The sequence below is a fragment of the Lissotriton helveticus genome, chromosome 4_1, assembly GCF_964261635.1.
Source record: "Lissotriton helveticus chromosome 4_1, aLisHel1.1, whole genome shotgun sequence".
Lineage (NCBI taxonomy): Eukaryota > Metazoa > Chordata > Amphibia > Caudata > Salamandridae > Lissotriton > Lissotriton helveticus.
Window position 1 is genome coordinate 435,885,499 of NC_136063.1, and position 15,544 is coordinate 435,901,042.

Below are 15,544 nucleotides of genomic sequence, written 5' to 3' on the forward strand. Positions count from 1 at the left end.
GGTATGCCAGGAGGTCGTTAGGCCTCAAATCCTCTGTTTCCCAATTTCCTTAAGGAACACTCCCGTCCACAATGGGGTTTCCTGAGTGACCCTGCGCGCCCATCTCCGACATTTATGCCATGCCTCGATAGCTTATTGAGTGGCCGGGAGCAGGTTTCTTGTTCCTTTCCCTCCATAGTGACAGTGATAGTAAGGGCGTACGTGAAATTGTGTGCTTTGCAATGCATGAGTGGGATGGTCTCTATCTAGGTGGCTCCAATCATTTATAGCAATCTTGTGGGAGGCCCAGTAATATGCCCGGAGATTTGGAAGGGCTATCCGACCAGTGTAGGAATTGCGCTGTAATGTATGCTATGCTGTCCTTGGGTGGGCATTATTTCACAATAATTTCCAAAGTTGATTGTCCATTTTGACGGATATGTCGTCCAGAATTTTGTAGTAGGTGTTTTGTCGAGCATATAGCAGGTTTGGAAGAGTGATCATTTTGGAAAGCGTGGTCCTACCTGGTATGGTAAGGGGGAGCATTGTCCAACGGTCTGCATCGGTATGGAACTCCGCCAGTACTTTCCTAACATTGTTGTACATGGATTTTCCTTGTTCGAGAGTCGCCTTTATCCTCAAATACTGAAATATCTCTTGCGTTACCTTTAGTTGCCCAGTGAGGCCCGTCTGATTACATGAACACCCGGCGGGGACTAGGACTGATTTACTCCATTTTATCGTATAGCCAGAGTAAGGTCCATATCGCTCAAAGACCTGGAAGACCGTAGGAAGCGATCTGTAGTTGGGCCACATACAGGAGGATCTCATCCGCATATTAGGATATTTTTTCTTCTGGAATCGGGGACCCATTTACCTGAAGTCCTTTGTCTGGGTGTGAGCGCACCAAACATGTCAGTGGTTCCAGGGTCAAGGCGAACTAGAGGGGAGACAGGGGTCAACCCTGTTGGTTTCCCCTCCTGATAGGAAACTTCAGATAGGATGCCGTGGACTCTTATGGGCTCATTATAAAGCAAGTTAACCCAAGACAGGAACAACGGACCAAACCCCCATACTCTTCATTGCTTGTGTCCGTGTACCGCATTAAGAGAGACACACACGTGAGGGTCAGGTTTCGACTGGACCTCTGCCATCCAGTTATGGAGTCTGCGTAGGTTACCCCTGGTGAAACCAGATTGGTCTTTATGGATCAAGGGGGAGATAACTCGCACAAGCAGAGTGGCTAAGAAAGTGGCAAGCGCTTTCATTTCTATTTTGAGCAGAGAGATCGGCCGATAAGTCACATTCAGTAGATGGCTTACCGGTTTTATTTATAACCGCTATCTTGGCTTTGCGTAGATCTAGCGTGAGAATCTCTTCCTCTCAGGCTGTCTCGAATCATTCTAATAGGGGGGGGGAGCCAGTATGTCAACTTGCTTTTGAAAAAGTCCGCCAGTAGACCATTGAGTCCCAGTGTTATTCCCTGAGTTGAATTTGGACCCTGCTGCCTGTACCTACGCAAGAGTGAGGTCCGTCTCCAAAGTCTCACGGCCTTAGCTAGAGAGGGCAGGCAGATCTATTGTATTAAATATTCTGATTTCTAATGGGCGTTCTTTGTAATGGTCTTCATAGAATTTCGCAAATTCCGCTGCCACTCCCTGATCTGTGCAAAAGGAACAAATGATGGACGAATTGCTAACAATCCAACAAACATTCACCCCCAGTCACAAAGATCGGGGTTTAATCCACCATTCTTTTTCCCACAACTCCACCTCAGTTTGGACCCAGCCATATCCAAATCGGTCTTGATCCTGTTAATCATGGGTATAGTCCAGCCCAAACTGCCAAGACAGATTCTCCCTGGACCGGAAACAAACATCCTGGGACTGGTTTTGGGGCATCACCCAATATCAGCCTGGCTAGCTTGATTCCAGTGGCGCAGTGAGCATGGGACCCACATCTGGGCATACCCATTCCACTTGGGGTGAAGGACACGGCTTGGCAGTTTGGGATGGACTGAAGTGATTCTTTTTCTTTGACCATGTTGTCCGGTCTAATTGTGAATGTATGAAGGTGATCGCGGACAGAATGAGTGGGATGGACGGCAGCGCATCGGCAGGAAACCCGGTGTCCAGTACTGTCGTCAAGGAGGGGTTCCCACACCACCTAGTCAGGATGTATAGATTTTGATTTGTTATTAGGGCGCAGGGGGCCATCAGAGTCCGAAGATTCCCCCCCGTGCTAAACCTGTGTATTAGTGGTTGGCAGAGTACCTCACCCAATTCGCCTAACGTCCAGTCTATTATCTGCTAGTCCTAGAGAGTACCCATTATGCATAGCTCGTGTGTAACTCAACAGGCCTGGGTGTGCATGGCTCTGTTACCATGCAGGGTGGACTGCGCCGCAGTCTATTGGTTACGCATAAGGTTCATTTCTTTGTGTAGCATTCCCAGGTTTCAGAAAATGGCCCTGCCATATAGTTTTACAGCATCCCTCTGAGGGGTTTCTGCTTTTACGTCTCCTGTACTCACATGCTCTTACTTCTGCCACTGTGTGTCCTGCCCTGCAAGAGCCAAACCTTTCCCCTGCAGCGTCGCGACGTCCTCTCTCTTCTTCTGACACCGCCAGCAGGTTTGGACTACAGGTTCCCAGACTTCTCCATGCGCTGTGTGCAGCCCAGCAGTGCTCATTTAGGACCCTCCACCCCCTCCCATCCATGAGGCCTCCTATGGAACAGTCACAAGCAACAAGGGGGTGGAAGACAGAGGAAGGGGCCATCCACAGGAGCCCTGTGCGGAGCTGTGGTGTCCGCCATCCCTCGCCTGCGGGCTCCGCCATGCATCGCTGCTGAATGTGAGGCCTCTGAGGGAGATCTCCGAGGCACTATGGAGTGTACAGGGACAAGTCAGGAGTCACTACTCTCTTAGGCACGCGCCCCCACGCTCTACCGCAATTTTCATCCTGCCGAGTGGGCGCCTTTCCTGTTAAGGCCCTCTCCACTGCAGCCACCACAAAAGGCCCAGCATTGACGAGCCCGACACTGGCCGCCTCTTACATGTGTCGTACGAGGTCCCAATTAGCCGCACGCTGTAAGAAAAGGGAGCGGGGAGGGAGTCTGAAGTTTTCTGTCACCGGGTGCCGTTCGAGGGGCTCCTTAATGGATAACTCCAGGGCTCCAGTCCAGCTCCGCCATGTTTCGCTCGCCCCTCAGTGCTGGTTGGTGGCCATGTTTTAAAGTGCTCAACGCCCCACACAGGCCTCAGCTGGCCGGCGGAGCCAGCAGCGCCATCCTTCTCTGCCCGGTCGTCTCGCTGTGTGCAGATGGTCGGGCTCCAATGTATTTCAGGGTAGATGCCGTCTGGAACGAGCATCCGTGTTTCTTAGTCGGATTCATGTGGGGTCATACCACATGTTTTTTTATTTTTGTGTAAAACACTTTTTATTAAAACTTAACAAACAAGCATGAGCAAAAGCATCACAATTCAATGGGAGCATCACAATCTGCATCATCGGTACAGCAGGAGAGTTCACAGAAGCACATATACACCTCAACGGGATGTCTAAGGTGGTGGGGGATCATCTGCCTCAGCGGCCAAGGATGGCTGGCATATTTCTCCATAGTAAGAGTTCCAAGGGCTCCACACCCAAGACCATTTCTTAGGGCACCCACATTCTACATAAACAGTCTTTTCTTGAAACATTGCCCAGTCCAAGTCCCTTTCCCAGTCCTAAACCGTGGGAGGGTCCGATGCCCCCCATCGCTGGGCGATATTCCTTTTGGCCAGCATCAACCCTAGCGTTACACACTGTGTCAAACCAACATTCAAATCAGTTGGCTCCCAAATGTTTAGGAGACATCTACGGGCCTCCACCCGAAGCTGAACAGACACAACAATATTAATAATGTCGTGGATTTCGCGCCAAAAGGATTTGATATGTGTACACTTCCAAACTATGTGGAAAAAAAGTACCCAGTTGGCCACACCCCCTCCTACAAGTGCCTCCATCCACCCTTCCCATTCGTACCAGTTGGGGTCCCGTTACATAGATACGGTGGAGATATTTGAACTGGACAAGGTGGAGCCTTGCAGGTATAGCTACAACTTTGGGAGAGGAGACTGCCTCCTGCCACTCCTCTTCATCCATTTCTATACCATCCCTGAGCCATTTCTCTCTTGAGAGGACCTGAGAGATTATTGACCAGCCTTTTGTATATCAGGGAAATGGTGCGATCAGGGAGATGACCATCCAGCACTCTATCCTCCAAAGGGGATGATTCCGGCAGAGTGCTCCCAGACTTTAGATGTGCGTGAAGTGCGTGTCGAACCTGTATGTAGCGGAACCATTCCGAGCCAGCCATGTGATATTGGTGCTGGAGTGCTGCAAAAGCTTTAATATCCGTTTTGTCCCACAGGTCTCCTTTGCGAGTGATACCTATAAGATGCCATCTGTCGAACCCCTGTCGCCCAACTGCTCAGTCCTATAATGCATAGCACATGTTTTAATGTGATTTCAAACCTATAGAGATCTACTATGAAGGAGATAAGCTGAGATCCTACACCTTCACAGGCACGAGGCCTCAAAGACCATCAGAGGGCCATGATCTAGTTAGGGTTCATTTGCAGTGTTACATTGTTTCAGTTAAGGTGAAATCTGAAATACAGTACAAAACCCATTGATGAAATCATGGTAAGAGACATAAATGAAAGAAGATTAAGCAAGTCTTTAGGAGAATATCCACAATCCTTTGTATGAGTTATTCTTTGGCGCCAGCCAGACTCCACCAGGGAGGAGGGAACATGTAAGGAGGTTGGAGCAGGTGACTTCTTTATTTTGTTTACCAAATGCAGAAATATAGTTATTTACCCCAAAATACTAATATTAAATGAGTTTCCACAATATGCAGACCTTTTTATGGTAATACTAACTTTCAATATGGCCACACACAGTTTCAATAAAGAAACCTCCTATTAGGCAAGAGACCATTATATTTATTAGTGAATTAATTTACAGTTAATGACTCGTTTACATTACATAGTGTTACTCCCAATGGCCAAGGTTATAAGATGTAAGTAAGATGAGTTTAACTCTGAGGCAGTCAGGCAACAGAACCACCAGTTCTATTGCCTGCCTGCCTTTGAGCTAAACACATCTTACTGAAAGTAATGGACATCAATTCACCAAAATGTCTGGGGTAGCGGAAGTGACATCTCACGCTATTTGACCTCTACTTTCAGTCAAGCACACATACACACATACATACACTGTCTCTTATATATGCACACTTGCCACAAGCACGCATAGTCTGTTAGTCTTTCACATAAAATGGTAATTTTAATAACCAATTATGTGACCATTGCCCTGTGCACTCTACAAAGAGGCATTGGATGACTATCATGTAGTGTGCATCTACAGGCCTCTCAATCGTGCCCAATCATTAACATTCATCCACAAGTTGAGCTCACCCAGACATGCAGAAGGCACTCTGAGCACAGTATGCAATATAAAAGAGCCGTGTGTTGCATTAAGGAAGTACAGAAGCACACCTGGAAAAGCAAGTACACCTAGGGAATGCAAGATGAAATAAAACAATGTAAACTGGAAAGCATCGCTGACATGGCAGGAGGCGAGCCTGTTAACGGGATAGGAACCACTAATTTCTCTCAGCACCAGTATTTGATACTGTTTTTTTAAAGAGGGAAATCACAAACACAGTGCTATTTGTCTCTGTGTCAGTTATTCATATTAGATCATGCAAATGTACTCTTATTTCTACACAAGCCATTTTATAAGAAGAACAAATAAATGTTACATTTAAAACACAGCCATTCATTTCATGCAGATGGGCTTTGCACACTGTCCGGTTTCTACAAAGTGGCTTGTCAAAGAGCATTGCATCAATAAATAAGCACATTCAGTTATGTTTCTGAAGTTCTTTTTTCAGCATTGCGTCGTTTTAAATTGGTCACATGTAGCACACAGGAATTTATGAGCTGCTTTGTGCAACCTTATACAGCAGCTGCAGACCCTCAACAGTAGAATCTGTAGTCGGACAGCGTCGGGTTCTCGGGGTCAAAGGTGCAGCAGCATGCCATAATTAGTAAACTGCACTTAGCAGTGTGAGTTTTTCTCAAAATACAGTCCCCTGGATGCTAATAAAACTGGAATAAAAATAAATAAAAAGATACCAGTTTGCTTAAAACGGGAAGAGTAAAGACAACTTCTAATGTATTTTTATGCGAACACTCTAAGCCTCGTGCTGCACGGCATGTAAAGGGTGGCTGCGCGGTGACATTGGTGGACATTAGTTGAATACATTGTGAATTCTTGCATTTAGAGTTGGGTGTTTACAGACTTCTTTTGAATGAGTGCCCATGAGTGTGAATTGTGGTCATGTGTTTTGTGTTGATGTTTATGCTGCACTTTGTTTCTTCAGAAGAAAGGGGAATCTACAAATTGTCTTGAAATGTGAAATCCCAATTGGGGTGTGAAATGGGTTTAGGGAGAGGGGGTTCCATGGTAAGTAATTGGTCAGTAGGGTATCACTGATGTGCTGCTGTTCCCTTTGTTTATATGTTTCTGTATCTAAATATGCTTATCCTAAACCTATGTTATTTGTGGCAGTGCTCATGTAGTCTAATGGAGGTTGTAAACATACAAATTGAGGTCCTTCTAACATCGGGCTGATAGAACTGCCTCAGCGAGTAAATTTTACATAGTTCACATTGGTTCAGATAGCTGTCAAAATGTTGAGTGCCTAGGGAGGTGCTCCTTATTAGCCTTGGGAGTAGCTTAAATTGCACAGTGGAGAACATGCTTATTTCACTTTATCTTAGCTTTAATGTACTTGAAAGTCTTACAATAGCACCAGAGTCTTACTGTAGAAAGCTACCTCTGTATATGGTTTACCACTAGGTGGGTATACCGTGCGCAGAGTCCAGAGATTCCCTCAGAAGTGTGCAGGGCTCATGATAAACCCAAAGTTCTCTGTTAGTGGTAGTGTGGGCGAGCAGCCTTAGACCTAACAAAGAGGAGTGTAAGACATTGATTGCACACACAGTGAACTAATAAGGGACACATGACTCAAAAAGGAGACCCACACCAGTTTTATAAAAATAAGCTTTGTTCAAGTTTTAGTTTAAGGCCAAGATCTTCGCAAAAAGGTAAGTAAGTTTTTCAGGAAAAATACTTTAGTCTTTTAAAAGTTGACACTTCAGTTTTCAAGCAGCTCAGTTATCCTATGGAGGAAAACAACAATACGGTTTCACGGGTAAGTATTCCACTTACAGTTCCAGTCTTCAGGGTGAAAGATCAGCAGAGGGCAGGTGTCCGATAAGTACCAAGACTGCACCACTCGCGGCACAAGGGTGGCTGGGTACAGAGATCACAGTTCAAGATTGGGCCCAATGCGTTTTAATAGAGACTGGGGGTTCATGGAGCCATGCTGCTTGCAGGTAGGTAAATCAGTTTCAGGGGCCAAGCTTTTGGGGGATTGTACAAGCACGGGGGACCACAAGGCAGCACCAAACATACACCACCAGCGGCACAGGGGCGCCTGGGTGCAGGGTTCAAATACAGCATCTGGCGCCCAATGGTTTTCAGTGGAGAACTTCAGTTGGACAAACGAACTGTAGGCGTCTAACCGAAGGCTGCACAGAGGAAACCAGAGACAGCAGGGTTAAGTGGAGGTGTTTAGGGTCGTAGGGGCATTGTCGGTTCAGCTTACCAAGGCCCAGTGGTTTCAGTGCAGGGGTGTCCTTTGACATTGGATTCTACTTACTAGATCCGGTCGTGTCAGGGGTTGCCTTTGGAGTCACACTGCAGGCGTCGTCAGGGAGTCCAGAAGGGGTCCGCCAACACTGAACTTGTATTCTGGATCGCTGGGGAGCCTTTTCTGGATCAGTGGGCCACCTGGACACCGGCCGGAGGCATCTGGTGCTGAGCGGTCCAGGATTGGGGACCTGGAGGGCACCAGAGTCCTTGGTGTGTTTGCTTTGTGGACAGAGCCGTTGTCCTAGGGAGTTCTGGTCTTATTCAGAGGTAGGCAGTCCTCCCAGCGTTTGTGGAGGTTGCAGGGTTGTGCAGGCATCGTTTCTTTGCAGGATTCGCGAGGGCGGCAGACAGGCCGGTATGGCTGGGGCAAAGTCCGTAGGCATCTTCAGTATTCTGCATGGCGTCTTATTCATCCTTTTTCTTCTTAGGTCGGTTGGAACTACATTCAAGGTCTGGGGGAGCAACCTAAATACTAAATTTAGAGGCGTTTTAAGGGAGTGTCTGGTAGGGCCAATGGGCACATTACTTGGGGTGACTACACCCTCAGTTATGCTACCCTCCTGTGGTATGGGGCATATTCTAAGTCATGATTGGCGAAGTCTCCCCATCTTCAAGATGGCATGGAATGTAAGATGTGCTTCACCTCACCTCCCCCACCTTAGGGTTGTGGTTGGCAGAGGTGGGCACACCACCTATTCTTTTTAGGTTTTTCCGCCCAAAGTGGATGGTAAACCAGGGGCTGCAAATAGCAGAGCCTGGGGGTTGCATTACAAAGGCGGCAGACCATTGAAACTTCCCTCTTGAGCACTGTACCCATCCTGAGGGAGGAGGCGTGACTCACCCACCCAGGATGTGCATTGTTTATAGTTCCAGAGAGCAGAAACTCTTGACCAATGGGGTCCAGAAACATGTCTGGTGGTGGCAGGCTGACTACAGCCACTATGTGATCACCTCAGGGCTGGTAGGTTTTCAGGGGGCACCTCGGAGGTGCCCTCTGAGTTCATGTTGTAATAAATCTCACACATGCATCAGTGTGGGTCTATTGAGAGTAGTAGTTTGGTACCAAACACTCCTGGGTTCAGAAAAGCCATCATGGTGCTGGGGAGCTCTGGTTGCCGAGTACCCAGCCCATGCTTCCCTGGCACTTACAATATCTACGTCCATTCTTAGATTTTGTATGTGCATATCTGATAATGCAGATATGCCCACACCTGTGGTATAGTGCCTTAGTGCTGTGAGGCCTGCTATGGGACGTACCTATACCTTAGGCAGTGTTTAGTTGGCTTGGCACAGTGTGCCATATCAACTTTGTCATTTTGTCTACACCAGGCCATGCATGCTGCAGTGGCAGTCTGCATGGCCTAAGTGAGGGGCCCTAGGGGACCCTCTTCAGTCCCAATGCCCAAGGTACCCAGGTACCATTTACTAGGGACTTACAGGGGGCCTGAAGGGCCAGTTGTGGAGTAGTTTTAGGGAAGAAGTACTGGCACATGGGACCTGGTTGTCAGGGACACTGTGCACTACAATCAAAACTACATCAATTTCCAGGCAAAAAGTGGGGGCTAACCATGTCAAAAGAGGCACTTTTTCACACTTACTCTGTTCGTCTCGGGCTTTACCTAATAATCAATATTTAGTTATTTAAGTATTTTAAATTAGTGCATAAAGTGTCTATAATTCGCTGTGCGTTCAAAAAGTCTGTTATCTTCCACATTTTCATAAAAAGAGGACTACAGTGAAATATTTAAGTCTACAACTGACTGTAATAAAAGTAATTGAAATGCAGTAACACTTGTTAAACATTATAATTTAAATTAGTGAAATAATGTGAGGCGTGCTAGTTGCTTTGTTCCCCACTTTTTGAATGTTGTGTTTTTGTAAAGGTCTGATGCGAGATGACACAATGTATGAAGACGATGATGTCCAAGAAGCTATTAAGAGGCTCCCACCAAAACTCTATGACGAAAGGAATTTTCGTATTAAGCGAGCCTTGGATCTATCTGCCAAACATCAAATCCTCCCAAAAGAAATGTGGACAAAATATGAGGAGGTGAGGTGTTGTACTTTTTTTAGTTGGCCACTAAAGTGTGTATTTTGCTGTGATGTAACGTCTTTAATTGATGCGTCCCCCAAATAGTCTCAAAAGTATTCCTAGAGTTTGCAGTGAAGGGGTAATTAGCTGTGCTGTAATAATAATAACACTCAGATTTGTAGAGTGCGGCTAATCACCTGTGAGGGTATCTAGGCCCTGTCCATACGCACAGGCAGATTGTGACTTGCCCAGACTCCCTAGATGTTGAACCGAGACTCGAACCCGGATCCCCAACTCTGAAGTCAGCAGCTCTGGTATTTATGCCACACCCTCTCCTCTGTAGATGTTCTGATTCACATAATCACATAATGCAAGCATAAGATTGAGCATTCTGCTATGGAAGTACTTTTGTGCACTTGATTCTGGTACAATATTCAGGGGTACGTGGGCATGTTGCGGGGGGGTGATGGGGGATTCTTGGCTTCACACCTACACACACTCTAGGTACACACAGAGTAAGGTTGGCATAGTATGAGTATGCAGAATTACTGCCTTTTTTATATGCCTGCATATATACACTGTTTCAACACCATGGTAGAATTGGAACTACTATTTACTGTTTTGGTGCTTGTAAGAACGTTCATCTGCTTCTGTCTACTGATTATCGCAACACATATATTCTATACAAGAATAAAGTTGGTTTAATAACTATATTGAAAACGTCCCGCTGTGTATTCTCTGTATATTTCCCTGCACACAAGTAAGCACGAGTGACTGAGTGAAAGGTCCTGATCTGTTACCACGATTCCAGAGGGACAGGGTTATCCTGTTCAGTGGTTGCCAGAAACCATTTCCTCCCTGGTAGGGTTGGGTGGGCTTTATGGTGGCACAGTGAAATAGCTGTTCTCTAGGCCACATATCCTGCAGGATTGCTTGGAATAAGTCTGGGCTCATCACTCAAAGTTTGTTGTCCAACAAATGCACAGATCCTACTGATTAGTGGTAATTACACAACACTGCAAATTAAACCCTTTCTGTTTATCAGCTGACAATGCAGCTCTGGAATGAGCCATTTCAGTTACTACTTTTACCTTTTGAAGCCCATCTTCAGGGATGTACAGCTTGCTGTCTTCACTCTCCTCTAATTGAATGGGTTTGGTGACCTTGCACGTTGAGTACCCAACAGCATTTATTTATTTTTCGAATTTAGCATAGTGCTGAATTAAAATAACATTTAAAACTGAAATTCAATCGGAATGCCAGCTCTGTGAAACTATATTATTTTTGTTTTCATTGGTTTTTTTTTATCCAGGAGGATTACTACCTTACACCATACCTTAAGGAGGTTATCCGTGAAAGGAAAGAGAAGGAAGAATGGGCAAAGAAATGAGTCACGCAAGCTTCATGCTGTTTTCTCCTTAAAAGATGTTAAATTATGTTGTGCATTTTCTGTGACATTCTTCAGCAAAAGAGTCTTTTCCGTTTTTCTGAAACCAACGGCTAAAATGATTCCTGCTTGAAGTGAGGAAAATGAATTCCAAATGTAAAATAAATATTTCATATTTCTTTAAAGGTTCCCAGATATGTTTCAAATTACTTTATTCCAGGTAAACATTTTCAATAAATGTATATCTGCTAATGCTGAAAAAATTTGTAACTCTGGTTATTATATCTTATGAAAATTAATTGCCAGTTTTGAGAACGTTTGTGATGTTGCATTACGTTTTTAAAGGCCCAATCTTCTTGTTCTGAAATCAAGAAAGTTTAGGTTTTGTTTACAGATTGTGCTGTTCATAAACTTGCATCACTCTAGTTGCATTCTTTGGGAAGAAACCTTTTTGGAAATTGGAGCTATACAATTGGTTGCTTTAACTCTTTTGCTTCTGGCTTGCTGCCACAGAGCACTATGGCTTCCCAAAGTTCCGTCAGGAGCCAGATATTATGGGTTGGGTTTGAGCGGCTAGGACCTCCTTTGATTTTGAAAGAGTGTCTTCACCAAATCCAGAAGGAAAAGGACTAGCTGTTCCTGAAATCATGAGGTATATTTTTGTTGCTGAGCTCTGCATGCCTTGAAAAGGTGTAAAAGCAGCTCTGTCCTCTTGTACTCCAACCCCAATCCAGTATGCAGAAACATTAAGTTCCTCCTCGGTTTGAATTGCCCCACAAGTCTCTCCACGACCTGGGCCCCAAGTACCTCAACGACCGCCTGACCATCTACACGCCCACCCGCCAGCTACGTTCTACAAGCCTCGCCGCCGTACCACGCATCCGAAGAGCCACCACCGGAGGAAGATCCTTCTCCTACCTGGCAGCCAAGACATGGAACTCCCTCCCCATCCACCTCCGGCTGACACAGGACCACCTCGCCTTCAGGAAACAACTCAAGACCTGGCTGTTCGAGCAGTAGCGGACCCCTCCCCCAAGCGCCTTGAGACCCTTCCGGGTGAGTAGCGCGCTATACAAATGTTATGATTGATTGATTGATTGACTTACAAACTCTGTTTCAAACTGTGTAGTCAGAATTTCTCATTTCCTGAAGTTTAGTGATTCCAGTACTGCCAGCTTCTGCATTTAGTCTCTGTGCTTATAAATCCAAAATATAGCCTTTTTTGTTTTTAGAAACTATTTGCTCAACATTTTCCTGCCCTTCACTAAAGTGGTTCAATTGCCTTTCTTGTATTTACATTTATGTGTGTTATTCACTTCCTAAACTTTCAAATTTGAGTACTATTTGATAATGGTTATTGTATTGTCCAAGATAGAAGACATGATGTATAGAAAATCTCAGAGGTTATCCACGTGTTCAAATGTTTCGATTTCATGTTTTTGCAAATTATAAAGCTCACTAAATGATTTAAATATACAGGCTACCACACAAGGTATTGGACAGCATCGAATGTGAGACTGCTAAGTTTCAAAGAAGATCCCTAAAATGGGTGCCCCTAAACTGAGATTGTGTCACGATAGAGGCCCCATCGTTGTTACTCGAGCCGACAAGCTAGTATTAGCATTTACCACCTGTTTTCAGTAACTTCGGTTTGACCTTAGAGAAGGGGATCACTTCCAGCTTAGAGTGATGCTGCTCTGCTTGAAGAATGCTCTGCTTCAATCAGACAAGTCCTGTCTGATCTAGAATTTTCAGCGCTGTCTATTTTACTTTTGTTGTTTCCACCTGGTATTCACACAAATTCTCACAAAAATGTGTGTATGAATTAGACCCGAAAATGTCTCCACTCCGAGGTGAGATGGGAGAAATTGAAAATGTGTAAGTGGGATCGCACTAAGAGCGGCTGTGCAATCACCACTCCTGTTTAGTGAGTCCAAGAATACCTTTCCTCCAATTGTGGTTTCCAATATAAAACGTGCCATGGATTTTTTTCCCCTTATTACTTTAAAAAAATCTTTTATGTTTATTCAGGCATGTGACGCTGAAAACAAGATGTCACATTTCAAATAGAATTGGTAATTCCAATAATTATAGGCCACAATGTGCACTATAATAAACAAATAGTCCAGCCGGACTATAAAATGTATTGAATAATGGAATAATTTAGATTCAACAACCAACAATAAAGCAGAGGGACACAGTCCTGCATCCACAGTGCTGCACACACAATACACATAACACGTAACTAAGGTTTTTCAGGCATTTACAGAAACAAGAGCAAAAGACATTAAAGTATAATCGCTTCACATATGCGGAAAACACATGAATTTTAGCACATCATAGTGAACTTAGTGTTTAAACACATATTTAGTCGACGGCGTTTCGATCCAATCCTCAATAATGGATCATCATCAGGACATTTGATAGGTTGCCTGAATTAAAAGGCCTTGTGATTAAGGTAGGTGCGTAATAATTGGTAATTAGGCACCGGCATCGGTCGGGACACAGTGAGATTGGAGTGACCTAGGTAGGCGGTTAAACCACGAATAATGGTAACCCAAGGGATCAGACTTTTAGGTAAGCCGTGCTGCCGCTGGACGGGCGGTCATCGGTCAGCCATGTGGTACAATCGATTTCCAAAACGTAACCTGGGAGCTTCTAGGTACCCAGTCCCTTGTAGCGAAGCGTGGTAGCTAACGTACGGGCTCCTGATGTTCACAGTGGAACACGCAGCAACATCCCGGTGCCTGGTCGCGCCGTGGAGTCCAGGTGCGACCAGGCACCGGGATGTTGCTGCGTGTTCCACTGTGAACATCAGGAGCCCGTACGTTAGCTACCACGCTTCGCTACAAGGGACTGGGTACCTAGAAGCTCCCAGGTTACGTTTTGGAAATCGATTGTACCACATGGCTGACCGATGACCGCCCGTCCAGCGGCAGCACGGCTTACCTAAAAGTCTGATCCCTTGGGTTACCATTATTCGTGGTTTAACCGCCTACCTAGGTCACTCCAATCTCACTGTGTCCCGACCGATGCCGGTGCCTAATTACCAATTATTACGCACCTACCTTAATCACAAGGCCTTTTAATTCAGGCAACCTATCAAATGTCCTGATGATGATCCATTATTGAGGATTGGATCGAAACGCCGTCGACTAAATATGTGTTTAAACACTAAGTTCACTATGATGTGCTAAAATTCATGTGTTTTCCGCATATGTGAAGCGATTATACTTTAATGTCTTTTGCTCTTGTTTCTGTAAATGCCTGAAAAACCTTAGTTACGTGTTATGTGTATTGTGTGTGCAGCACTGTGGATGCAGGACTGTGTCCCTCTGCTTTATTGTTGGTTGTTGAATCTAAATTATTCCATTATTCAATAAATTTTATAGTCCGGCTGGACTATTTGTTTATTATAGTGCACATTGTGGCCTATAATTATTGGAATTACCAATTATTATTATTATTATTAATGAATTTTATATAGCGCCTGGTTACCATTAGGCATCCCCGCGCTCATCCAGAGAAATAACGCCACCCTACTAGACACAGAATTTAGGCAGGAAACAGATAAGTTTTTAAAAGTTTACGGAAACGCAAAAAACTCGGTTCCGAACGCAAGTACAAAGGGAGAGAGTTCCACAGAGTGGCCACATTTATAGAAAACCTTCTACCACCAGTTCTTACCTTCCTTACCCTCCTAACCTGCAATAGGTGTTGATGATCAGAATGGAGAGAGCAGAAGGCCTTATAAGGTTGAACCATATCCCGAAGGATCGGAGGGCCTTTCCCCTGCAAACTTTTGTGGGCCATACAAAGTGCCTTGACTCTCACCCTCTCCCTAACAGGGAGCCAGTGCAGCGCCTTCAGCGCAGGGCGTGCTGACTGACGCCTGGAAAGGCCTGTCAGGAGCCTAGCGGCCGCATTCTGCACACACTGCAGTTTGTTTAGGGTGGACTCTGGGGCACCCAAAAACAACGCGTTGCTGAAGTCCAGCCGCGAGATGATAAGCCCCTGGATAAGTAACCTCCTAGAGGCGACTGGAAGGAGAGGTAAGATCTTCCGAGCTGATCGGAGCAGACCAAAGCATACGCCTGCGGTCTTTTTGGCATGCGTCTTAAAGAAGAGGTCCTGCTCCAACCACACCCCCAGGCTCTTGATCTCCTGCTTGGGGGTGGGTGCAACTCCCAGGCAGCTAGGCCAACTGCCAGGTGGTAAGGAGGGAGGGGAGTTCCCCAGTAACATCAGCTCAGTCTTGGAGCCGTTAAGCTTGAGTGCGGAGCTGCACATCCATGTGAAGATCTTATCCAGACACGTGTGCAGCCGGTCGGGATGGTAAGCCGACTGGGAAAGCCCTACCACCAACTGAGTAT

The 15,544-nt window shown here is 45.5% G+C and overlaps 1 protein-coding gene across 1 annotated transcript in view; it reads left to right on the top strand.

Annotated features, from left to right (window-relative positions):
- The window catches only part of UQCRB (ubiquinol-cytochrome c reductase binding protein), a 54,495-nt gene extending 43,135 nt beyond the window's left edge, over window positions 1–11,360 (top strand). Inside the window, exons 3-4 of the mRNA XM_078687001.1 lie at window positions 9,636–9,802; window positions 11,097–11,360. Coding sequence (XP_078543127.1) covers window positions 9,636–9,802; window positions 11,097–11,174 — 245 coding nt within the window. The 3' untranslated portion in view covers window positions 11,175–11,360. The remainder of the gene's footprint in view (window positions 1–9,635; window positions 9,803–11,096) is intronic.
- The last annotated feature ends 4,184 nt before the right edge of the window (window positions 11,361–15,544 follow it).